Source organism: Perissodus microlepis, chromosome 23 (genome assembly GCF_051167445.1).
Source record: "Perissodus microlepis isolate ML-2025 ecotype Zambia chromosome 23, ASM5116744v1, whole genome shotgun sequence".
NCBI lineage: Eukaryota > Metazoa > Chordata > Actinopteri > Cichliformes > Cichlidae > Perissodus > Perissodus microlepis.
Window position 1 is genome coordinate 32,129,536 of NC_140482.1, and position 25,898 is coordinate 32,155,433.

A 25,898-nucleotide genomic window follows, 5' to 3' on the forward strand; every position below is an offset into this window, starting at 1 on the left:
AAAACAATCAAACATAGCCAAAATGTAAAAAAAACCTGTTTTTAAACAGTTCAAACAATCTGCTATGGATGGAGAGGTGACGTTCCAGACTTCAGGTCATCTTCAACCACAGATAAGAGTGGCACATATGGAAAATGTTAGTCACACATAAATAACTGCACATGAAAGTGCCTTACCAGTCCACTCTGGAGGACACTGACAGTTGTAGGTATTGACCCCATCCATACAGGTTCCTCCATTGGCACACTGGTGATTGGGGCAGTCGTCGATGTTGTTCTCACAGTTAGTGCCATTGAAACCTGACGTACATGAAATAAATACATTTGATTATTAGTGGTTTTAATGAAATGTTGATTTGGGAAGACAGTGAAGCATAATGCCGTCCTCTAACAACGTCTGGTGCTATATAAACATCACGTGTGTGTATTTGTTGTATGTATCCGCTAACTGTAGCACTCTGACAGTGCTGCGTGTCAGATATGACAGAGCCAACAACATCAGACTATTTGCACACAAAACACCATAGTGTAACAATTCAGAAACACTAACCTACTTTCATTTATACATAAATAACAGCTGTGGTAGCACATTTTTTTTAATGATTTTATTTCATGCTTGCATTTCGAAAACTGAAATCCTACCGGGAAGGCAGTGGCATGAGTAGGTCATGTCCAAGTTATGCTGACAGGTGCCTCCGTTCAGGCACGGTGAAGGTGAGCAGGGGGTGTACGAGCTTTCACAATGTCGACCCGTAAACCCAGGAGTGCATAAACACCTGCATCAAAGGCAGAGCAGGTAACATCTTAACATCATTTTCACAAATTTAAGCAGAAATTAGAGCGACATCATTTTGATGTCAGCGTTTCCTGTTGACGGTGAGCATTTTTGAATTTGGTATCAAAAACTAGGCTCTTACTTGTAGGAGCCGTGGGTGTTGACACACCGGCCTGCGTTCCGGCACAGGGAAGGCATGTCTTCACATTCATTTGTGTCATTTAGGCAGCTAGGACCTTTGTAACCAGGAGGACAGGAACATGTGTATTTGCCGCCGGAGAGAGCGCTGCACTTTCCATCGTTGGCACATGGACTAGAGAGACAGCTGTCCTTGTACTCACAGCGTGCTCCTGAAAGACGCAAGAGTGCACAAAGAGCGGAGATTTAGTGGTCACCGATCGAGAAACGCAGCCTAAAAATCAGAAGAAAAGCAGCGTGCAAACTTTCCACGTTCTATGTTTAGTAACTAAGGTTCAGAATTTTATTGATATCGTTTAATTTCTTGAATATAAAAATAAATCACTGATAGATGATTTGGGGGTGTCGGGAATAACTTGCGTTGACATGTATTTTGGTTTGTACTTCTGGAGTAAAAAGAAAAAAGGAATTGAGAGTTAGATCTAATCATATATGTCACAGCAAAGTGTGACAGGTGGAATGTATAATAAAAAAATAATAACACATCTGTATTTGTGTGAGCAAAGATATAATGAATATAATTAAGGAAGCTTTGAAGTGGAAATGTGTAATAAATCTGTTGTTTTGCTTGAAACGAAGCATGATGTTGGATGTTCATGAATGCAGCATGGATGAACAACTAACATTTAGCTCTTTGGATCTCACTTCCTATTCAGCACAGCGGAGCTATGACACTCATGACTCTCAGAGGGTGGTGACGTGATTAGAGATTATTAATATCTTTCAAAGACCCAAAAGTTATAACTGGTTATAACAGTCATACGGGATGTTTAAAAAAATGCATCAGGCTCTTGAAAGAGCAGAGACGATCAAACGGGAGCTTACCTGCCCATCCTACCGGGCACTCACACTTGTACTCGTCAAGCGACAGCAGCGTACAGTGACCTTGGTTCTCACAGGGGTTGTGTGGGTAACACGTGGAGTTCTGGGTAGTTTGGCAGTGCGGTCCAGTAAAACCAAGAGGGCAGGAGCAGGTGGCACTACCCGGTACAGGCACACCAAGTGACATGGTCACAGTGCAATTGCCGCCATTCTGGCAGAAGCCGGGTTGACAGGGATCCCTGTGCTGGCAGTACTCCCCCAGAAAGCCGGGAGCACACCTGGACACACATCAAAACACAAATCAGTGATGGAAGAGGTTAAACATTCAAAACTGAAAGCTTATCGGCCTTCAATACAGACAATACAACAAACAGATGAGCTTAACAAGAAGACAAATAAGCATGTGAACCTGACAGCGCAAACAAACAAAACAAAAGGGCGAGTTTCACTCAGGTGGATGTAATCCACCACATCAGACGACTACTACTGAGAGTACTGATAGAGCGCTGAGGGTAACAGCTGTATAGGAGTCATGTAGCACACACACACACACACACACACACACACACACACACACACACACACACACACACACACACACACATCAAAGAAACAAATAAACCAGCACAAGTAAACACTACTGTCTAATACACTGTCTTTCCATTTCTGTATAATGATCTACATAACAGAATGCGGGAAACCACATCCCTTAGTAGGAGTATTAGCAAAATGTGTGGCTGTACATAAAGAGAAAATAGCTTTTTAGATGCTTCAGACTTTTAACACTTAGTATGCACCGTGCTGGTTTAATGCCCTTAACCCAGGAGACATGTAAAGCCATTTTGAATGGGGTTTTTTTTGTGTCTTGACAGACTAACTCTTAAGATAACTAAAGGAAGTGCTCTAGCCCCAGAGCTGTTTCCCCATAAACCCCACTCAGAAAAAAGGCAGAAGCTGGGTTTGGTCAAAGGGTTAAACTGGGGTCATTCATGACAAAGGAGAAGTTCAGAAGCAGAAGGATGTGAGGTGGAGTTATCTGGAAGTTGTTGACTGCAGCATGGCAGAAACTGAAAACAACAAGTGGAAAGCGCTAGCAATAACCTGGACAGAGGGCTAAACGATACATAACAGACAAACAGGCAACAGTATGGGCAAGAATGCTTGACTTATTTAAATTACCACCACATTTGGTCTGCAAAATGTGTGTGTGTGTTTTTTCCTCTCTTCTTCACCACCCCTTTCTTTCGATTTCATGTTTTCTCCTTTTTTCAGTAAAGTGATTCAGCTGCATGCCGAGCAGCGAGGAGAAAAAATTACAGTATTACGCAATAAGTCAGCTAGGCATGTTATCAAAGATAATGTTCCCTTCGTCACTTTCTATTCCTCTGTTTTTTTCAGTCCCACCCACTTTCACTTAGCACTTCTCCATGTGTGACAGTACTTGATCATAAGTGTTATTCTGTTGCTAAGAAGAAAAAAAAAGTCAGACAATTTCCTGTGTATGCTATTTTCATGTCATCTTCTTGCGTGTGACAGACACACCACCTGGGGACTGAGGGTAACAGAGCAACCCGCTGCCTCTTACTGAGGCCTCTAATCCTGCCTCCCCAGAGGGGCTCAGGTAACACAAAAAGGACAGCAGAGATACACCACCGAGTATCCAACACCACACATGCAGAAACGTGTTACTAGTTTTTTTTTTTAAAAAAGAGAAAGACTTAAACATCCTCGACAATTTCAACTTAAAGGATGATATATAAATGGAAGAACTACAGATTTGTGTTGTGACCCACATAAAGATCGGATGAGACAGTGTAGAGGGGAATTACTTGCACTTTAGTATCACAGTCTGACTTATTTATTGCTGGCCGCTCCACCCCAAGGCAGCTTGAAGATATTAGGTTGTGAGAGCATGGGAAAACAGGAGAGTCATGAATCATGCCACATAAAGTCTCACAGATCAATCGCATCTGTGAAACTTCTGGCTGGTATAACATGTGAATCATCCAAAGATGACAAACAACATCTGAGAAAACGTTCCCACTCAAACACTAAACGGTTCACAAATGCAGTGCATAATAAGTGCGCTGTGTACACAGATTTTAAAAATATACTAAATTGAACATATCAAGCAAAACGCTCATATATATTTTTTTAACTGAACTAATCCCAAACTACACATAATATAAACACCTGAACTGTCCACCAGAATTATTAAAAACACATCAATGAGCCACATAGTGCTAATAATCACCCTGTACCTTCATTACAAAAATGCCTGTGCACTCATGAGCCCAAAACATAAAACATTCACTCGATTTGAGACAAACTTTCAGGTGATTTGCTGAACAACAGCGTCAGAATAAAGCTGTAAGTATCATATGGTTATTACCGAAAGAGAGAGATGAACAAATTCCCCTTTTGTCTTTTGTTTGCACACACTCTGTTTTTTTATGTTTTATTAATTGGGCAGATGAGATAATAGATTAGCGTAGTAGTAGACAAATTAGGCATAGCCACCCTGTCCGTCTCTGCTGCAGTATCAGTGTGTTTGTACTGCGACCCCTACACGCTCCAAAACACATGCCTTCAAACAACACACACAAAAACACACAAACAAAGAGACGTCCCTCCCCGCGGCCTGCTCGCGATATCACAACAAGGCGGCCGTCCTGGGAATTAGGACTGCTCTTTCTTCTCCCAGACAACCTCTCCGCCCACCTCTCCCAAAGTAATGACACGGCTGTCTGCCCTCGGACATACATCACGTTAGCGGGCTGTCACACAAAGAAAAGCGTGTCCAGATTAATGCCAGGTTTATGTTTCACTCTGAACTTTTTACACATCTTTACTGTTAAAACTTGGGGGTGATACAAGGTCTAGGGAAATCCAACACTTCTCCTTTAATGTAATCGTAGCCCAGTTTGAGCTTTATTTAAACAACTTTGTTAACCACGGGTTTGTTTTATACACTGATGGTGGAAACAGCTTATTTTAAAATTATGTGAATTTGCCAATAAAAATTGTACCACCGTCTTTGGTGATGTGTCATCACTACATATGTGCCAAATATGAATATTTTTACTAAGTATGCAGATTAACATGCCAATCATGACTAGTTCATGACTTGTCATCATGGAGCTAATCAAAATGGTTTTAGATGGTTGAAAAAGCCAACTGATTGAAATGTGATACCACACACACAACCAGTCATTAAACAATATTTCCTGTTTTTCTGCTTTTCTTTCATTTATCCAGAATCACACAGCTTCTATATTGAGATACCAAAGTTATAGCGTGCTATGTAATTCCCAGCCTTGCCAGGTTTAAAGCTCTGGCCAAAGGCTGGCCTACAACTTCCACTCCAAACTCAAACAGGGTTGTGTGTAGATTGCGTACAGGCTTAAATATGACATAATGCACCACACACTTCAGCATCATTGGTGGAGGTTTCAAATGGCTCTTACTTCAGTACACAAGCAATATTTGTTTGAAAAAATGTTAACCCCCACCCAAGTGATTTGCCTTTTTTGTGAAAATTCCTAAACAGGGATGACGCATGGTGAGTTCTATTAAATTCAACTGGTGCTATCTAACCAGTGTTGATAGAACCAAATGCTATAGCGTCAGGAAATGTTACCCTGTCCTTCAGGTTTCACTGCCACATAGAGTGCTCATTATTAGCCCCTGGCTGTTTCACTTGAGCCTGAGGCAAACAGACAAGGCTGTGCATGATTCCCATTATTGACAGGGAGTGGTGCCTCGCTGAGAAAAAGATAACAATGCACTGACAAACGGGTCTGTCCCTAAAAACACAAACCGCAGTGTGAGCCTTTGACAAATTTCCATATGCACAACAGAACATAGTTAGGGATTAGGACACCTTTACTAACACGGCGAGCTCTGCTTTCATGAACAACACAGCAGCAGTTCATTAATGGATTCTTTGTTTTGCTCCACGAGGCCTCCGTCCCTCCTGTTTTCTCCAGCTTTCCCCTACTGCTCCAAGTTTCCTGCAGCCCTTCTTTCCCTGTCTTTCTCACTCCTCCAGATCTCATTCTAACCCACTCTCGAGGTGTCAGGTTTCCACAGCTGGTTCACATTAGCACCCCCATCCTGTGCTCGCTCTCGCTCCCTCCACTCCTCTTCTTCGTATTCTTCCTCCTCCTCCTCCTCCTCTACCTCACGCTGACCTCCGTAGCCGTGAGGACTTCAGTGAGCAATGAAGGCTGGACTGTTTCTCACAAACTCACGTAATATCCCCCACCTCCTTCGCTCCTAATCCCTATGTCCTGAAATCGCCCACGCTCTAATTCTATTTTCTTTTGTGGTAATTCCCCTTCTCCTACCTCTCCACCTTCAAGTATACAACCCCACCACCTCCTCTTCTTCCAGACACTATTCTAGTCCCAGCTACACTTAATAACTCCATCATGGTCTCCCCCCGCGGCCATCGCAGAGAAGCTGTGTGAGAGAGAAAAATGGAGCACATAAACCAGCTCACATTTCAATCCCTGGATCACTCCCTGCTTTGGCAGGGTATAGGTGGCCTATTCACTGCACTTTATTCGTGTGTGTGCACGCATGGATGTCACAAGTAAAGTACAGAACATGTTACTGATCTCGCTGCTGCTTCTGTGCAAAAAATACCTCAGCTCACAAAAGAAGCTGTGCTGCAAGATTGCTGAGGGATTAAAAAAAAGACAAGCTAGCTATGCAGACGCTTACAGAGGGTGTTTGTGGCACACAGATCAGACATTCAGACTAGAGCGGCAACTTTATCACAGTTTTGAAGGGAGGTGAATCCAAATGCTGAAACTACAGTCCAAGCTTCCCAGTGTATCTGATAACATTATCACAGTTTTCCTGTATCAACATGCATCACAATACAGTAAAAACTGAACTGATGAACTCTGCTGGTGATTAGAGCACAGCAAACGGTTTTTATTTAAACTTTATTCACGACCTTGACGAAGGTTACGAGTTGTTCTATACGCTGCAAGCGCTGCTGGAGCTCTGTGTACCTTGGAAGTAGGTGAAGTTGTGCTGGAAGCCTCTACAGCTCTTCTACAGACACAGCCAGGAGTATAATGAGTAGTATACTGAGTGAGCTTCCAGCACATATGCTAGAGGGGCCATTTGCCCTCTAACTGAATGATAATGAGTCTTGTTAGGACTTTGTTTCCACTGGCACTCTGCAAATGCAGCGTGTGGACAGGTCTTTCCAGCAGAAACCTCTGCACATAGCAGAGAGCCTGTTGTTGAAGGGGAAATTAAAATGCGCTTAAAGATAGATATTAAGGTTGAAATATGAGGGGAGTAGAAACCATGAATAGCTCCAAAATTGTCTTTGCCACACGGGCGGGGGTGGGGAGGGGGTGAGGCAGATGTAAAAGTTAAAAAGAGGAAGCAGGATTAAACGAAGAGGCTCCACCGAGGTGGAAGTAAAAGACACAAAGGTAATGAGAGAGCTAGAAGGAGATGGAGGCCATGCAGACGGACCAAAAAACATCGACGAGGACTGAGCAAAGGAGTGCGGTGCAGGGTGGAGTCGTGGTAAAAATCGCAGGCTGTGTTTAGAAACATGTCCAAAAAGGCTCATCTGAGCAGCCGCGGTACACAGAACAGGACTCCCTCTGTCTCAGAGTGCTCCATTTACCGATCTCTCTATGTTGTTCTGTCATTATCCTGATTCTGCGGTCGTTTAAAGTGTATTCTCCGCCAATAGCTCTGCCGGCCTGAAAAAGGTCCATATTTAGATCTACGCTGCACACAGTCCGTTTAGAAATGAGCAGGGGAAAAGTAACTTCAGGTTAAAGCTGAGGGAATGAGTCTGTGCAACCCTACTTAACACAAATTATTTCATTTTATTGTCATTTAATAATAAATAAAAACCAAACATTTACTCAAGTAAATGAAACCTCACCTAAAAAAAAACATTAAAAAACCCCAAACTGGTTAAAAATATTTTATCACAATCCTGGTGATTTTCCTTTGGGGTAAAGCCAAACCTCTTTTTTGGGGGGGGATTTTTTGTACACAGGAAAAACCCAGGACATTTTCCAGATGAAGTCATCCCTTAATTGCTTCTCTAACACTAACAAAAGCACAGTATTTGTGATTTCTTAATTTCAGAAATCTGCTTCAAACTTCCCACTGGGACACAGGCCGGGAATAAAAAAAGTCAGAGGATTTCACTAACGTCTGTCAGTGATTGATGACCGCTGAACTAAAAGCAAAGTCAGACTGAATTTCGCCAGATGATAACGGCTGCTTTTCTTTGCTGACTGCTGTTTGTTTCCGCAATAACAAGTGAGGAAAGTCACACCGGCTAGATCCTTTTCAACATATTGCGCGTATGGACAACGTGTAACCTTATGACAAAACTGAGGTAGTTTTGACCTCACGGTGTTGCACGAATGTGCGACAGAGGGCCACTTGTCACCCTACTGTATGTGGGTTTATGGTCTGGTTGCTACATTCCCCGCTGCTTTGTAAGTCTTCCTTTTTCTGAGTGAGAGGTTTGAACCTCCTTATGGTGTGCAAGCAGCAGCAGTTTATATTTTACACTGATCACACTGACTGCACACTTTCTTGATTTGATTTCGGCGTCCCAAATCATGGGACTATCAGCTTTTTAAAGCCCACATCATAATCTGATTATCTACTCCCCCCCCCCACTTGCTCACACACCAGACGAAATAAAGGAAAATGTGATGACAGTGGTTCATACTCTGTGATAAGTTAAAACAATGCTTTGTTGAAGCTGTGAAGCACGTCTTGTGACATTTTTGGGCCTCTAAGCACACACTCAAGGGCTGCGCTGAGCTTCATCTTGACTATCAAATATTAAATCTAAACTTCAGACCTTTCCATGGGTGCCAGCATGTGAACTTGCCCGGGGCTTAAGGTGCCCTAGACTTTTCTGAGACACACAGACAGAGTACATGTACAAGCACACACACACACAAAGAAACTCTTATCACTATGGCTCCAGTCTCAACCACATCTACAGTGTTGTTAGCTCGGCTGTGGGAAGGAGATAAGTCCTGGGAGAGCAAGAGTGGGAAATCACTGCTGTGGGTTCCAATCTCCAGCTTGAGGGTTTGTTGATTTTAGTTTGGATCATATGCCTAACGCAGTTAAAATCTGTGTGCGCCTGATCGAGGAGCGTGGTTTGGAGGAGTGTAAGGGTGAATCAGAAAGGACTGAGTGGTTTTAAAACATTACTTCTTTCCCACATTTTCTCTTTGTCTGTATCACCCAAAAAAAAAAAGTTCATGTGAGGTAGCAAACATTAATAAAGCTCTCCAAGCCCACAGACACAAATGGGAGATGATGCAGGAATTACTAAATAAAGCCAGTGGGTGAAGAGCTCAACAATAACGATCCTGGAAAATAGTCTAAAAAAAAATATTCAGCACTGATGCCATGGAAAGATTAAGAGGCCAAATGCCATCTAGTAAATCCCTGAGGTAGTGGTAGGGACTTGGGATAAATGAGTGACAGTTTGATGAAAGAGGCATAGCAAGAGGGAAATTACACTCCCCTCTTCACTCTTCCCTTCCCCCCCTCTCTCATCATTAGTAAGGAGTTGTGCTCCGAGGTACTACTCCTCAAATTACCTGAAAAGAGACATCCTCTTTTGTTTAGGCCCTCTCGCTTCCTCCGTCTGCCCCGCGGGCTAATTCTACCTGTCAGATCAAAAAGGCAGCAGGTCTACACAACACAGTAACGCTCCCCTCACCTTTAAGAAAAGGTTTGAAATGTAAAGGGGGAAGAACAAAAAAACACAGAGAGAAAAAAAAAAGAGACTAAAAAGGAGGGAGAGTTCATCAGTTTGCAGCATGACCCAGCGGAAGACACGGATTGTGTTGCGGATGTAAAATACCATAATAATGATGATCTGTGTCGTCTCGATCTTGCTTGAACCTCTCAGGTAATAACTAGAGTGTGAGTCAGATGGCATGTGACCCTCATGACTCCACTGAGGCCCACAAACATGACCAAGGTTTCTGTTCTGTTACCAAATATACTTTCAGGTAACATCCATTTACAAATGCCTATCCGGGCACACTGGCATGCACAAATCTGCACAGAGAATTACTCATGACTTTCACGCCCAAGCTGATGGCTTGTAGTGTCACCGGTTAGACAGCTTCTGTGCTTTTTTGCACCCTGCCCTACATGCCAGCCAACGGGCCTCTCCCATCCACTTTGACTTACTCTCACAACCATGTGCACGTTCAAGACTCATGATCCAAAGAGAGAGGGGGTAATAAAAAAAAAAATTTAATCCTAAGACTTTTCAGATGTTGCGTTCAGCAACTACCATTATTTTAAACTGTATTTCCTATAGTACAGCAAAAATAAAACTGTAGTTTTCTTTCTTTCTTTTATTTTTTCTCCACTTTTTTTTTTCTTTAACGCAAAAAATATTGGACAGAAGGAATTTCCATGACTGCAGCAGTTCTATACTTTCCAGAATTAAGAGGATGTGCAGGATCTCAGCAGAAATGAAGCAAGCTGAAAAAGTACTGCACGTGCAGAGAGGAAGTGTGGAGGTTCGAGAATTACCGTTTCACTCCATGCACATTCACTCTTTCAAATAAGGTGAATGAAGTTAGTGTTGGGGAGTAATGGAATACCGGCATTACGTATTTAAAATACAAAATATGAGTAACTGTATTCCGTTACAGTTACCGTTTAAATAGGTGATATTCAGAACATAGTTACTTTATTGAAATGAATGGATTACACGATGGTCTTTTTCTGTTTCATATGTTAGGCTATGCCCTCTGTATTTTTGGTAATTCCACGCTGGTGGAAACCCAAACAAAACACACATCAAGAGGCCCATGTCACCCCTACTTGTGGCCCACAAAATGACGTGAAGAAATATTTTTAAAAATTATCATTCAAAAACGTATTTAATATGAAGGCAATAGGCAGAGTGTTACAGGCAAAGCCCTAAAGAATGTAGCCTCATGGGCAGTGTAGCCCGTGCTGCAGGGAGAATGGACTGCCATACCAGTTATGTATGGCGAGGAAGGGAGAAAAAGGTGAGTGGAAAAGTACGAGTTGTCAATGACCAGAAACGCGAGATGGAAGCATGTAAATATAATAATAACCACTGAAGCCAAAAAGAGAGCCTAACGAGCCCAGTTGTATGTAAGCTATTAAGACTTGACTGTACACTGTGTTCCTGTTTTCCGCCGAAACAATAAGTTCTGTTGGAGCAGCCTTTCAACGCCTCCCTCTGTCTCTCGCTAGCAAAGTTGACCCAGACAACAAAGTAAAGCTAGTTTTCAGCTACGAGCCCGACACGGAACCCGACGTATTAGCCAGAGGTCCCTTTACTACGGTTTGGAGCCACGGACCCGTTTTATATACGCGCGGAATAGTTTTCTATACGAGATCGCGGCAAAAAAGTGCAACTTTACCTAATGTCCACCTTACTGTTACTCATTTTACATCAAGATTTTAAAATCTAGTTGGTATTGGTATGGCGAGTAACCTTCAGTAATAGTAATAAATCACAGAGCAATAGTACATTCATGTAGTTGTAAAAAGCATATTAATATATTCAGTAATCCAAAGTATTCAGAATACATTACTCTCATTGAGTAACGTAACGGAATACGTTAGATTTTGGGGAATGTATTCTGTCATCTGTAGTGGAATACATTTTGAAAGTAACCTTCTCAACACGGAATGAAGTTTATAGTTTCTCTCCTTCTGCAGTAAAAACGATGAATCATGAGACCCTTTCAGAAACAGCTGAGTGCTTCGTTTGCCCAGTTTAACCAGAAGGGTTTTTCAAAGTTTCGTGTTATACCAAAGTACGTCTAGAAGCCAGTCTCCCGTAACAACCTCTGGACATGTATTCAGAGAAGTATTTTTAAGCCATAGTGTATGGGAAATAAATAAATAAATAACATGATGAAAACCACCAAGGACTTGCACATAATGTGTGCACAACATTATAATCATGATGTAGGAAATGTAGAGTTGGTTTGCGATATGGATACAGTGAGGGAAATAAAACTATAAAACATAATTACCTACATCTTTACTATGAACAGATATGGCTGCTCCTACAATATTGAAACTCTTTTGAACCTCTACTGTATGCATGCAAAGACAGGACTGAGTCATTTGTATCAGGATTCTGCTGATAATTGGCTCTTTGGGAGCAAGTGCAGGCCAAATGTCCTCTTTGCCTTTAAGGAACTCACCCACAGATTTCTATTCAGGATTGTTTGAGTGTTTCTCTCTTGTAATGTCTCTATATGTACTACCGCAGCAGTAATAAAGTTATGACAATTAAAGACAGGTTCACAGCTACCCTTTATGCCTCTTCTGTAGAAACTAACTAACCAGATAAGAAATTTTATAATATCACAGCTAACACAGAGCATGAACTTAAAAGAACAGCTGAAAGGAAATGATCGAGTTTTTCATGAGCCACACACTCACACATCCATCCATTACTCGTCCATGCTGCTTGTGAAACTACAGGAAATGCATATTCCAAAAATGTTTTCATGCAGTGAAGAAACAAAAACAAATATTTCAAGTCCTTCAGCAGCACCCAGCATGAGTCTGTCATATTAATTATCTGTTGACCTCGGTCATGATCCATGTGACATAATTAAGCAGGTCCAAGCTAAATAGCCAGAGTGACTGTTTACTTACAACCAGCTGCCTTTAATACACTGAGGAGACTAATAGGGACATAATTAGATTTTTTGCACAATGAGCCTTTTGACTGACAATACAACACAGTTGCGACCAGAAAGCCTGGACAGAGGAAAGTGTGTGCCTTTATGTGCACATAAGTGTGCGTGTTGTTCATGTTTGGCTTCAGACAGCAGAAAAACTGTCTGACTACCTAATCAGTAGGCCTGTTCTCTGTCAGCTGACTTTCTAAACTGAGAGACTTCTCTCTTTGTCTCTACAGGGAAATGTTCCTCTCTACAGTTTAATCTTATTGTCAGGATCACTCAAATCAGAGGAAAGAATACCAACTCTGTGGTCAGGAAAGGAGAAACTTAGCTGAGGAGGAATGGTGAATAAGTTGTAGAAGAAACGTAAAAATGCAAATATTATAACCTGCAACCACAGTTAAATAGCAGTAAAGTAATAAACAGTATCATAAAAATAAAACCTAAAAGGATGTGGTCAAGCCTTAAAAGGCTGCAAATGATTTAAGATACACATGCCAATGAAAAGCAGCAGAAAGGACAAATTAAATGAAGCCGTATTACCTTCTGTGCATATTAACGACAGTTCTGAAGTTGGTTGGTTTTGTTTTCTAAGCCTAGTTTGTAAAAATCCACTGACCACCACTATCTAGATGTTCTTCCTCCATCTGAGAAATATCTGTAAAACTAAAAACAGCCTGTCTTTAGATGTTAGATAATATTTCGATGTAGCAATATCTCCTCACATCCCCTCTGCATGCGTCTCTTTTCTCATTAACACAAAGCACTAACAAACTAGTGTACACAGAGATTGGCACCTGTGCAATAATGTGTATCTGTCCTTGAAGCAAACAGGAAAAAAAGGTCAAACACATTAAGGAATGTTGCTTTTGTTGTCGTCCCTTCTTGCACAAGTAGCAGTGTTTAAATTCCACAAACTCTGGGAACAGACGCACAGCAGGATTCTCATCACATTTAATGAAATATGATCAGCTTCAAGAACCAGCGATGGTGCATGTGTGTTTGGAATTTGGCTTGGGAGTGGCAATGCAATTAAAAAGACTACACAGTCTTAATTACAAACTACCCTATGCTGTCAGAAAGTGGAAGGCTTAGCTCAAGCGGCCCACTGGACTCCTTTACGTTGTGGGCCTTTCTCTGGTCTGATTACACCACGGCTACGAGGAGACTCATTCACAGGTCGTTTCAAGCTTCAGTTTAATTTTTTTGTCCTCGTTATTCTCCTGTAATAAAAATGTTACCAACCTTGACATCCCACTCAAATCAAAAAAAAAAGAAAAAAGAAAGGTGCGCAGTAAAATGTGTTGGCAGAGCCTGGAGCGATCAATTCTACAGAAACACAAGAGAGAGTAACAAAACCCCTGAAATGTCCCAGAAATAAAATCTTGGAGGTGGAAATGTGTGTGTTGGTATTGTTCCCAGTACTTTGTCAGACAGAGCGGTCTTTTATTCCCCCAGTCGTGTCTGAGCAAAACCTCATGGTCCCATGAATAGGCTGGGGTTGATCTAAAACCCCCTTTTTTCCTGCCTTGGCTTTCACATCCCACAGTCCCCCCTTATGAGGCATATCTACTGCTGTGCTCACGCTTTTTGTTGAGTGTTGTTAAAGTGTGTGCAGCATGACTTAAACTAAAGGTGTAGCTGTGTTTGGTTGCAGGCCCGGCCAGTGGATCTTACCTGCAGTACTCAGTGCCATTGCTGAATTTCAGGCATGTAGCGTTGTTTACACAAGGTGCCTTATCATCCACACACTGCAGGGCTGCAAGAGACAAGAGCAGAGTTTTAAGACCAGAAAGGCACTTCATATCCACAACACTTTCTAAATAAATGCCAATGCTAAGCCAGACCATCCACTTATAAACCAATCTGTGTTGTCATCTATCATGCATGTGCAACATCTTCATATTATAAGAGTAAAGAGTAGTAACAGTTTTCTCAGTGAAATGTGAACTTATGTATAGGCTGAAAATAAATGTTCTAAAATCTTGCCAGGTAAAGGAGAAACATGTCTAATCCTCAGTTTCCCACAAACCCCAGAGTCATATCCCCAGATATGGTACTGGTACTCTAGGTCCAGTACCGGTCCGTGAGTCTGTGTGTCTTATTTTGAAAGAAATATTTACACGTTACCATAGCATCCAGAGAGCATTAAAGGGCAGAGAGGAGGATGTTACTCTCAATGTTGTTGGCGCATTTCAGGAGGACGTGGTGAATAAGGGTACACAATCTCACAGTGAATTCGCATTTATTATTATATTTACAAAATACCACAGTTTTTGTCTTAGTCGTATCATTTTATTTTGTTGCATTTATCTGCAACACCTTAAAGGCCGGTCCGTGAAAATATTGCCTGACATTAAACCGAGGCACAAAAAAGGTTGGGGACCGCCGCTCCAGGCAGCATATGCACTCATAACTCTCCTCTGAGTCATTGATGAGAGAGTCAGAAATACTTTGTATGTGAGGGGATGGGGGTGACCGAGGAATAACCGGTTTGCAAAACAATGTGACTGTGGTTTTTTTGGACCATGGGAGGCAATTCTTCCAATTAAATGAAGCAAGGATCAACATAGAGGTTCCATTCAAAGAATTCAAATTGAGTAATTTCACAGTGAAAACATTAAAGTGTTATCCTGCTTATGTTATCATTTTGTTTGAGAAGACTGGCACGGCTGCTGCTGTGAAATCACTTTTGTACCTTGGCCTAACATTAAACCTTTATACAAACATAATGTAACTGTAACATTAGCATGCTACTCAGTAAGCATCCTAACATTTCAGATTTTATCTTGACAAAACAATATAATGTTACCGTTCTAAATAAATGACCTGCCACCATGGCAGCGTTTTGGGGTTTTGTTTTTTTTTGGTTTGTTTGTTTTTTAAATGACTTAATGTCTCTTTTTTTTGAGGAAGGAATCACTCAAAAACATGACTAGGCGTTGGCTGGACTCACTGAGGTCGTCCCAGCGCCACCTCTTACCATAACCACCCACGTCTAATGGTTGAGGCAAACCCACTCCGTCGAGGAGTGTCCACTCCCCTTCTATGGGGGTATTTTTAAGGAGCTGACCCAGATGTACTCTAAGTGTCAAGAGTTTTCCATTAATATCATAACTATCACAACTTTGAGAAAAAACAAGTTAACGATTAGCTGTACTGCTATAAGTCCTTGTCTTTCAAATGTGTTGGTACAATGATGGGATTGCTGTACATAATTTCATTCATGACTTCCTGTTTATGACTGTGTCTAAATACAGAAATAAATAAATGACATGAAAGCAAAAAATATTTTTGTGCACATCAAAGAAGTAGCATTGTTAAATGACTCAAATGTTCCTCAAAGGTGGGGAGCCCCGGCTTCGCTCGCACTCTTTAAAATTCAAAAGTGAGTATTTAAAACTCGTTCAGGTTTCTCCCCATTAAATGGTAACACCACCACAGACGCACACTCTCCCCTGTGAGGGAAACCCTCCAAGCAGAACTGCAATTTTTTTCCTTCCTGCCCTGCTACAGAGACATAAGGGGCTCGCAACTCATCTCTCCAGCTATGCGGAGGCAGTCTGAAATCAGGCAGTGGTCACAGACACACAAAAATGAGCGTTGATGAAGACAACAAAGACCATCTCTCTCCACACTAGTGAGACACTCATAACCAGACACATCAGCCATTGTGCAGCCTTTGAGCCGCCAGAGACACATGGCTGAGGAGGTCTTCATGCACACCACGGCAGCCCAACATGCCAGACAGAAGTGTGGTGGTCTCTGCCTTTATTTGCAAATGTGATATGCTAGCTAAATCAAGGAGGCCATTGTTTAACATCTGTAATTAATTAAGCAGAACTGTCATAAATTATTAGAAGCACTTGTATAAATGTTTCTTAGCACTTTGCTTCATTTATAGTCTCACATGTTTGGTGGTTATACGATGCATCCCCACTCTGCAGAACAGAGCTCTTTTTACAAAACTGAGGGTAGGTCAGCTGATTTAGAAGAAACGCCAACAATGTCTTCACAAAACAGTCATTGCATTACAGGAAGTGCGCTCAGCAGTGGTGTTATTTCCTGAGTCTAGATTAATCACAGTGTCACTCAAGTTAAAAAGCCACGAAGGCCGTAATGACAGCTAATCCTGTTTATTATGATTATTTTATTGATAAATTGGCACACAGCTTATTTGAAAAGTGCTGTGCATTCACTGTCTGGTCCAGGAGACTTGTGCTTCAGAGTGAGGCTGATGGACATAGCACATTAGACACGGGGATATCGTACATAAACCACAGTGAAATTTATAATCCCAGCAGGCATACACACACACATGCTACCCACGATATGCACACTTGCACAGGCATCCACTGCACTTCAATGTGAGTTGATATCAGACTGCTGTTGCTGTATGACAGACCACAGACTATATCGTGCTATTTTGGGACCACTTCTGTTGACACACAGCGTCTGCGCTTGCCCTGGTTAAAAATCATGCATACATATTAACACAATGAAGATAATCCACACTTATGTGGTTAAGACATGTGACCCTAGGGTTTTTTCTGTTTTGATCACTTTTAAGTCATAATGTGAGGTAAAAGTCATGTTTTATCTGCTTTTATAGAAATGATTACAAAGATTTCCACTTCGCTAACACCGGATACTAGTCCTCTAGCAGATAGCTTTACTGTGTTTTGCTGGTTAGTTCTTTAGTTGAGTGAATAGAGGATAATGAGCTGAGAAGACGGGTGTATGAAGGCAGATGGAATGAAAGAATGGAAGCATGAGAGCAAAGACCGGAAAACTGTGCTCTCATCCTCCGACTGGTTTGACGAGCTTCCCATACAAGCTGTCGTAATGCCAGATGCAATGATCTTACCAGATTTGGGACAGCCTGCCTCTTATTACGCCATTTTAAAAAGCGCACACACACACAGCTGAATTACCCGACGCTACACAGGTTACCAATTCCCGGACGGGAAGGTTGGAAAACAGTTTAGCAATCTGTTTTCAAAATAAAAACAATTGGTTCACACACATTCATATGACTGATGAGTGTATTGTACTCCAGACTGGTAACATTGTATCCCTTCCACCTAGTCGTTCTCACACTTTACTATCAATGATCCATGGACAGGAACATTTCCCAGGAATGAGAGCCTTGATAAGACTCGATCGACAAAGTCAACAGTGAAACTACCACCAGATGTGGTGAGCTGTGAAGGAACACACAAGTTACCTGACTGAATGCTCGTGATTATTTGGATCCTTGGAACAAAAGCCCTTGTTCATTTTCTCACTTGCTGCTACCTTATCTTCAAACTGTGTGTGTGTGTGTGTGTGTGTGTGTGCGTGCGTGTGTGCATGCGCGTGTGTGAGTGAGTGTTTAAAGAAGACGGCAAAGCATGAGTGAGTACAAAAGCAGATTTATAGACTGTGCAGTGTGATAAGACTGAAACAGAGCTGTGAGTGATCCCTGGTGATGGAAGCTGACTCTGTACAGGTGCCTTTGTGAAGATTATTCTTCAGACTGTCCTCATGCTTTTAGCATGTTAACATCATTGCACACTCAAAACTGTAGGAGGCTGCACAGAAATAAGTTGCATTTTGGCTTTCATTGTATTATGTGCAGCACACAGTACAGCCTTATTTAAACTTGTAAAATGGATCTGTTATTGGAATGGCACAATACCAGAAATATAGTATTATTACCTAATAGTAGTCAGTACTATCCAAACTCCTTTCTTAAAAAGTTGTTTCAAAAGGTAGACTTAAATGTTAGCGCGTGTTACAGAGTAGCCTGCTAATGCTACAGTTACATTATGTTAGCCTCCTAAGTTTTTGGTGTTAGCCATTTCAAACATTTCAGCCTAAAGAACAAAGCTGATTTCTCAACAGCAGTGCCAGCTGTCTCAAAAAAGGGTAATGTGCACTCTGGATGTTGTTATTGTGAACTGAAACTTGTTCAATTGAATTCTTTAAACAGACCTGGATTCTGGTCTGGTTTAGCTTTGCTCAATCTAAGTAATTCTTCCACTGGTTCAAAAAACACGATAACATCATTTACCTGTTGCCTTTTGCAAATCAATTATCATCTCTTGGTATTTTGTGCACACTCTAGTTGAGCACATGCAGTGCTGCAGCGAAAAAATTTGCATGTTGATCAAGGCATCCGGTTTTCATCAGTAACAGTCAAACGAGAGGCTAATAAATACACACGGACTACTGCAAATTCACTTAACCTGGGAAAAACAGCTACTTGTGCCCTTTCACGGGGTAGATAAAAGCCAGGTTTGTGAATTTTAGAGGCTTTTATCAACCATGAAAGGAGCTCATCCATAATTGAACCAGCTGTGATTATAGTGGTAAACAGGATGTAAAAAAAAAAAAACGATTTCACAATTACCTGATGTCATGATGTAATATAACTCTGTCAGCTGTCAGGTTTTTTAAAGTTGGCCCTGTACCAGTAAAGCTGTGTGCTGCTATGTTCTAAAATAAGAAAACTCTTGCCTTTAAAACTGCACCGCACTTTTAGAGTTTTCAATGTACTTAGGGTGCTGAGAAAAGGCAAGCTCATCATTGCTGACACAGTCGTCTTTTAGTATTATTGTCACCTTCAGATGACACTAATTAGTCTGTTAAAAGCCTTTTTCAGGCACTGGCAGCATTCTGTCACGGTGACACCAGTCACGATGGTGAAGAGTCAGACATAAACACAACAGTGGCCGAGGGAGCAGTGATACAATCGGGGCTTATTACAGTGGCAGCAATCACCAGCATTGGTGATTCTGGCTCGACTCTGGTGGAAGTGTCACAAACTTTTTTAACATGAGAATGCCACTACGAGCTGTGGTCACACAATGTGTAACACAGCCTCCAAGAGAGAAATCTCACTTCTGGATTTGGAAATAGTGAAAATGCTTGAAACACAGAACAATGTCTCAAATATATTAGAAAAGTAGAAATTTAAGATAATAATATATTAATATACAGATATTAATGCCATCAGGACATTCTCCAAAACAACTGCTTTTGGATTTTTTTTTTTTTTTTTTTAAGTGAGCTGAGCAACTCCCACAGCAGACAGTCGCAGTCGAAATCAAAATGCCCGTCTATTACTGTGACAGCATGTAGTTCAGGGGTGAAAGTGACACTCGCACTGATGTGATGTGCGGTTGATACACTCTCTCCATATCACACCACACACTATGTGGCAACCTAACAGAGGAGCTTTGTAGACACACTGCTGCTGATAAGGAAAAGACAGAAAAGTAAGACAGACTGTACAAGCAGGACACTGAGCAATCACAATCAACCTTTATGCTCTGCACAGCTTATACCACACGTCTAAAACATGTTAAACAAGACATTTCTCAGTGGTTATGTCCAGCAGGCTGTCGAGTTCAGAATGCACTTCTCAAACCGATGTGTTCTTTTAAGCTTCCTATATTTTCATGTGAAAGCCCTAAAAGCTAAAAATGTTGAGACTTAAATGTAATAAAAATCTATGTAAAGAAAAGCCTAAAACCACAGTCCAAGTGGAGTCTGGCTGTTGGTGCTCACTTTATAAGTCACCATAACAGGTCCCTAAAGAGCTCGTACGAGAAGAAGGAAGAAAAAGAAGACGAATAGGTAATGAGACGGAGGGAGGGAGAGGAGACGAGACGGAGTTTGAGCTAATAGCTGTGGATTGATATGGGGAAGTAATTATGAAACTGCAGACAAAGACACCACACGAACGAGTGTCCCAGAGTACGGGCAAATACCCATACAGCCGAGGGCAGGAAGTTGTTCGCGCTGAGTGAGGAAGTAACCCCATTTCCTGGAATTGCTGTACAAGCCTCCATATCCAGCAGGCCAAGCAGTTGTCATGGTAACGCGCAATAAAATACCCTTAGCTCAGCATGTGCGGTGGGAGACAAAGCAAAAACTAAACACTGTTACCCTTAGGGAAGCTTTACTGGCCCACACAAACAGTGGCGATAGCGAGCACGCAGACCAAGCACGGGCTTCGAGGCTCAAGTCTTCCAGGTCCCCTTTAGACTGAGGGTGGTGTCATACAGGAAGACACAGTAACATGCTTAACTGGGATGTCTGGAGCTGATCTTTAGTATTTTATCAGGAGAGATTACGGCACATTTAAACGCAAGGCTATCTGTAATAAACTACCGAGGACTACATCCAGAGCATTGTTTAATGCAACTCTGACCACACCAGCTGTCCCAAAACTTTCACTGCAGTCTGTTAAATCACTGAAAATATTTTATGAACCCATTCATTAGAAACGCATGGGTGGACCACCGACTAGCACAAAGCATTTAAAGTTGTCATTTGCTTTAATTGATGAAAATTAGGTTAAGATGGAGGACAAAAATCCTGACTGAGGTCAAGATATAGGGGGAAAAAATGATTCAGTAATTATCCCACTGACCAACCAACTGCCTCGCTGCTTTTTACTGCCTGGAAAAGTTGGACGAGCCTCAACTGAGCAAACGGAGCAGGGCCGAGGTGTTTTTGTACAGCTGGACAGCAGGATACAGTGCTGGATCGCTTTCTCAGCGTGTGTGTGTGTTTTGAAGGGAAAAGAGAAAGAAAGAAACAAGGAGAGTAATCCAGACAAGACAAATTTAGGGACTTTCCCTCGATCGTTCAGAATCTAATGGAAAACAATCTGACCTCGCTTCCCTACTTCTACCACTGTGTGCAAACGTATCATATAGTAAATGTATATTTGAAGTTATTTTAAAGCTCATCTTTAAATGAGAAAATTTGCATTTTGTTTAATTAGGAATTTTTCTAAAAATACGCTGCTTACTATGTGATTCCAGCAACAGGTTGAGAGAGTGCAAAGTGAGCAGATTGATTTCTGAAGGTTTGAAAGCAAAATGTTTCCCATACTTAAATCGCTCATCTGTTTGAGACATCCTTCGTTACTTCTGGTTTCCTGATGTACCATAATGTTTTCAATATGTGATGGGTCTGGACTCTGGTACTACAGAGTAAAGCTCCTGGAAAACTCAAAGGATGTGGTTTGGCACCGTCTCGCTGAAACACGCAAAGCTTTTCCTGAAAATAGATGCAGGCTGTGCGGTGAACCTGTACATCAATCAGCATTAATGGCGCCTTCACTAACGCACAAGTTACCCGTGCCATGTGTAGTAATGTGGTAAAGATGCTGGCTCTGTTTAATTAGTTATGAGCAGTTCTGCTGGTGCTGTTCCTTATGTCAGTTTTCTTTTTAAACTGTAGTGCATGTTTAGCTCAGACCGTGACCTAAACACTCTATTGCTGTTCAATAACTCGAGGTGAATTTTGGTTAACGCCAGCTCCCATTTAAACTGTTTTTTTTTCTTCATGTAATTAGTGCATAGGTGTAAAGATAACAGTTACCTGCGGTTGATGACTCGCTACAGCACTGCTAGACTATCAATCGTGCTGGTGGAGAATTCGCAAACTGAACACTGGAAGCAATCGCAGTAACAAGTTTCTGATTAACTGAATATTAAACACAGGACTGAAACTAATACTGTGGCCCGTTACGGCAAAGCATTTGTTTCTGAGCTTTTCCATGTAGTTTCCCTCTGCCTCCGGTCTGATGTGCACCGCTTGGTTCATTACTCCATGCGCCCTGCCTGCCTGTCTCCAGGATTACGGGGCCGCGTTGGCCAAGGAATGCAGGCTGCAATAATTCCCTGTTAATTTGCTAACCTGCTCAACAGTGCAGACACAACGCTTTGTAATCCCCTCGACTTTCAGAGGCACAAACTCTGCCTGCTATAGTAATGGTGCATGTGGTTCATGTAGGGCGTGCACAAAGCTTCATTCTGGTTTTTGCCTGAAGTGTATTTAATGTGCGTGGATCAAAGTCACTCAGACAAAACTGGTTTAGTAGGAATTGGTGGTTTGAGCAGTGCGCAGAACAATGATGTCAAGCCCATAACTAGGACTTTCATCTTGACTGCTAACCAACTTCAAGACCATAACCACACCAAGTCTATAGATTTACATCTATTCTTTGGAAAGGTAACTAGAGAGAGAGGCCACATTCACTGCATTCATGCATGTAAATGCAAAACCAAATATATGCGGAAGACAGTGCCCTCAGAAGTTCCCACCGACGTGTGGTTATCCAATTTTTTTTTACTACTACAATAAACAAATAACGTGGAGGCAAAACACACGAGGAAGAGCTGTGTAGCTACATGACTAACTTAACTGTATGTAATCTGAAATATGACCACAATAAAGCGATAGCAAATTTAGCTTAGTGAGACTGTGTGAGAAAGTTGGATTGTGTCACCGACAGGATGCTTCAATTCACTTTATTAGTAACACGACTACAGTGAGTAGGTAGGGCAGGAGATTAGCAAATAATGAAAAGCTGTGGGCTGGTCAATAAACATCTTTGTCTTCCCTGCACTGGGCACAGGCTGCTGCAGATAAATCATATTTCACACCAGGCGGCAGCTTGGGTCAGATGCAAGTAAACCGCGGGTGGTACAATCGCTGCTCTTTGTCAGCGTGTATGTACAATACAATACAAACGCACACGCAAATAGATACGCACACGCATAGTAGCAGTCTGCCGTTTGCACTGGGCAAGCATTTGCAACCATCCACATGCCCGCAGCACAGGGGCAACACTGTGTCGTGTGCCACAACAACGGCACCTACGCTTCCTCGAGAATGAGAACTCTCTGGCCCCGACCGAGAATAAGGTCAAACCTTTGCGCCTTTCCCCAGACTGAGCTGTGATTCGTGCTCTCCCGCTTCTCATTAAAAGCTCTCAACCCACAAACGTTTGGCAGGCTTTCATTGTGAATTAACTAACCTGAAACCACCTTCGTGCTATCGAGACGATCAAAATCTTTTAACGTGTCATCCTGTCACATGAATAGCTGACTTGCATGCATCAAAGGATGCGGCAAAGACAGCATCCAGACATTATGAAGCTTCATTACTGGCAAGAAACGAGATCAAAAACGAGGACGATTGACTGTGGTGCAAACAGCGTGTGAGAGAGAGGGAGGGAGAAACAGAGAGGGAGGGAGGAATGTCAAACACCAACAACATTCCTGTGCTTCTCCTTGCACTGCCTGCAGCACTTTTACATTGTCTGTCTTCCTTTTGTGTAACTTCACTGTTCACAAGTCACCTATAATCCATAAAAAACCGTGAGAGAGAGAAGAGCAGGGTTGGAGCTCTGGGCTGAAAGGTTAGAAAAACATGTGGGACAGAAATCAATTCCCCCGCCTTTGTACTCTCTTTATGTAAAGGATGTAAAAAGAGTACAAAGGCCGGCAGGTTATTTTGTATTTTCATGGCTCTTGGAGCCACCACTGAAACTAACTAAGCAAAGAAAAAAAAAAGAACACACACATCACAGTAAAAGCCCAGAAACACACTCCAGTAATCACAAAACTACATTCATTAAAAAAAAGAAACACCAAAGGTCAAGGATCAGGGTCATTTGTAGATGCAAAACATAACCACAGAAGAGCTCAGAATGAAGGTAAACCCATCTAACCCCAGCCACATCCCTGTGATGTTCACCAATGAGCTGCATCTTATCTTAACCAGACGATGCAGCTGTGTTTACATACACAAATGATTGTCAACAAACCTTATTTCAGTTATATTTAAAGCATTACTGTTTTCTAAAACAACAGTAAAAATTTTTTAAATATAACCTGAAAAAAACTGGGCGATGCCAATACTGTTATGTTGTTGTTACCTGGGTATCACCTTGACCAAACCAGCAGGTAATAAGTTCGGTAACTGCGTTTCAACCAAAACGGCATCACTGTCTGTTTTTGTGGTAGACCTCCAGCCAGAGTCATTTTGCTGCTTTAAGCCAAATAAAGAGAGACTTTAACTGCTTTTAAAGAAAAGCGAGTGGCCAAAAAACAAGAAGAATTTACTGGTTAGGAAAAACTGAATAAAAGACAGGTGTAGGGGATGCTGATATTACCATTTATACTGAAAAATGTACGTCGATGTATTTTGCGCGTACATTCCTGCGAACTTCATTAACATTTTCAGTTCTTACACACAACCGCACTGTACACTCACATGACATTTAACCCCCAAATGCTGAAAAGCAACACCGCAGAAAGCGTATTACCGTCAGTGTGTGCTGACACAACTCTGTTAATTGAGCAGTCTAAACAAGATAAAGTGTCCATTTTGAATTCTTTCTCCAGCGCTCGGTGCTCAACATCTGGGCAGCGGTGCGACACAGCCGTGCGTTAGGCCGTAGTACCCGCATTAACCAAACCATAACGCCCTGAATTAGGCACAGGGGATGAAGTTGGTCCACATGGAGGTGTGAAGCCGTTCTCTTTATTTTAAATCTAACGAATACAAAGTCAGCGGCCATGAGCACAGGAGAGTCCACTCAAAGTAAAAGGTACCCAGCGTGTGTCTCAGAAGGCCACGGAGGAGCCCAGAAAACCCCCACCAAGTCACCTCAAACTTCGATTAAAACCTCTTCCATAGCTCACCTCCGATCTAAAGCTAGCCGAAGGAAAACTTTATTTTTGTTTGTTTATTTTTTTAAAGAGTTAACAGGTTAAAACTGACCTCACCTAACTAGCTAGTGTAAAGAGATGCTAAGTGTGTCCGCAGATGCAGAGGCAACGAAACGTGATGACAAGCGGCCGGTGACTAAAACACACCACGGTTTCGCCACAGCGCCAAACTTACCTAAAGAGACCTGGATGAAGCAGAAGACAAAGGCCAGCGACTTCCCCGGGGAGAACACGGGTATCTGCTCCATTTTCTCTGTAAAATCCACATAAGGTCGCCAGCCCGAAGCTGAGCTGTCTCCCCGGACGATTCGTCGCTTCTCAGAAAGTTTGGCAGGAGATGGCTCAGGCGGGAAAAAGCAGACGTTCGAGATCAGCCGCGGACTCTGATCATGTCACGTTTTTTTCCCTGTACGTGTTTAACGACCCGTCTCATTAAAACCGTTTAAAACTCACATAAAGTTAAAATTGTGTTGTCGCACACGGCTGCGACTCGCTCCTCCACCTCTCTGTGCTTACTCGAGGCACGACCGCAGAAGAAGCGCAGCACGTATCCTTCCGCCGGACGCCGCGAGGGTCTATCGCGGAGCTTTAAAAAGACACTAAAATACGTTGAAAACACGGGGCTTAAATCCAAATTTAGCTTCCTTATACCACGGGGAGAAAAACAGTGTCGCTTGATATTTGTTTTATCTCGGGAACGAGACGGGAGGAGGGTTTAGATGTTTTTCGCTCTCAGTGTCCCCGCGGCGGAGGAATTTTTTTTTCTCATTTTTCTACTTCTCTCGAAGTCTGCTATGACTCAAAATTAACCCGTTCAATGATTTCTTCTCTTTTCTTTCTCCTCCCCGGGTGCTGC

The 25,898-nt window shown here is 42.1% G+C and overlaps 1 protein-coding gene across 2 annotated transcripts in view; it reads right to left on the reverse strand.

Moving 5' to 3' along the window:
• The window catches only part of notch2 (notch receptor 2), a 41,195-nt gene extending 15,369 nt beyond the window's left edge, over positions 1–25,826 (reverse strand). The window contains exons 1-6 of one of the 2 annotated variants that reach the window (XM_084920568.1): positions 25,218–25,826; positions 14,199–14,280; positions 1,798–2,072; positions 917–1,124; positions 642–775; positions 177–299 (exon numbers count right to left, since the gene is read on the reverse strand). In XM_084920568.1, coding sequence (XP_084776694.1) covers positions 177–299; positions 642–775; positions 917–1,124; positions 1,798–2,072; positions 14,199–14,280; positions 25,218–25,290 — 895 coding nt within the window. In that variant the 5' untranslated portion in view covers positions 25,291–25,826. The remainder of the gene's footprint in view (positions 1–176; positions 300–641; positions 776–916; positions 1,125–1,797; positions 2,073–14,198; positions 14,281–25,217) is intronic. The other variant, XM_084920570.1, reaches the window with a different exon arrangement.
• Between the last annotated feature and the right edge of the window lie 72 nt (positions 25,827–25,898).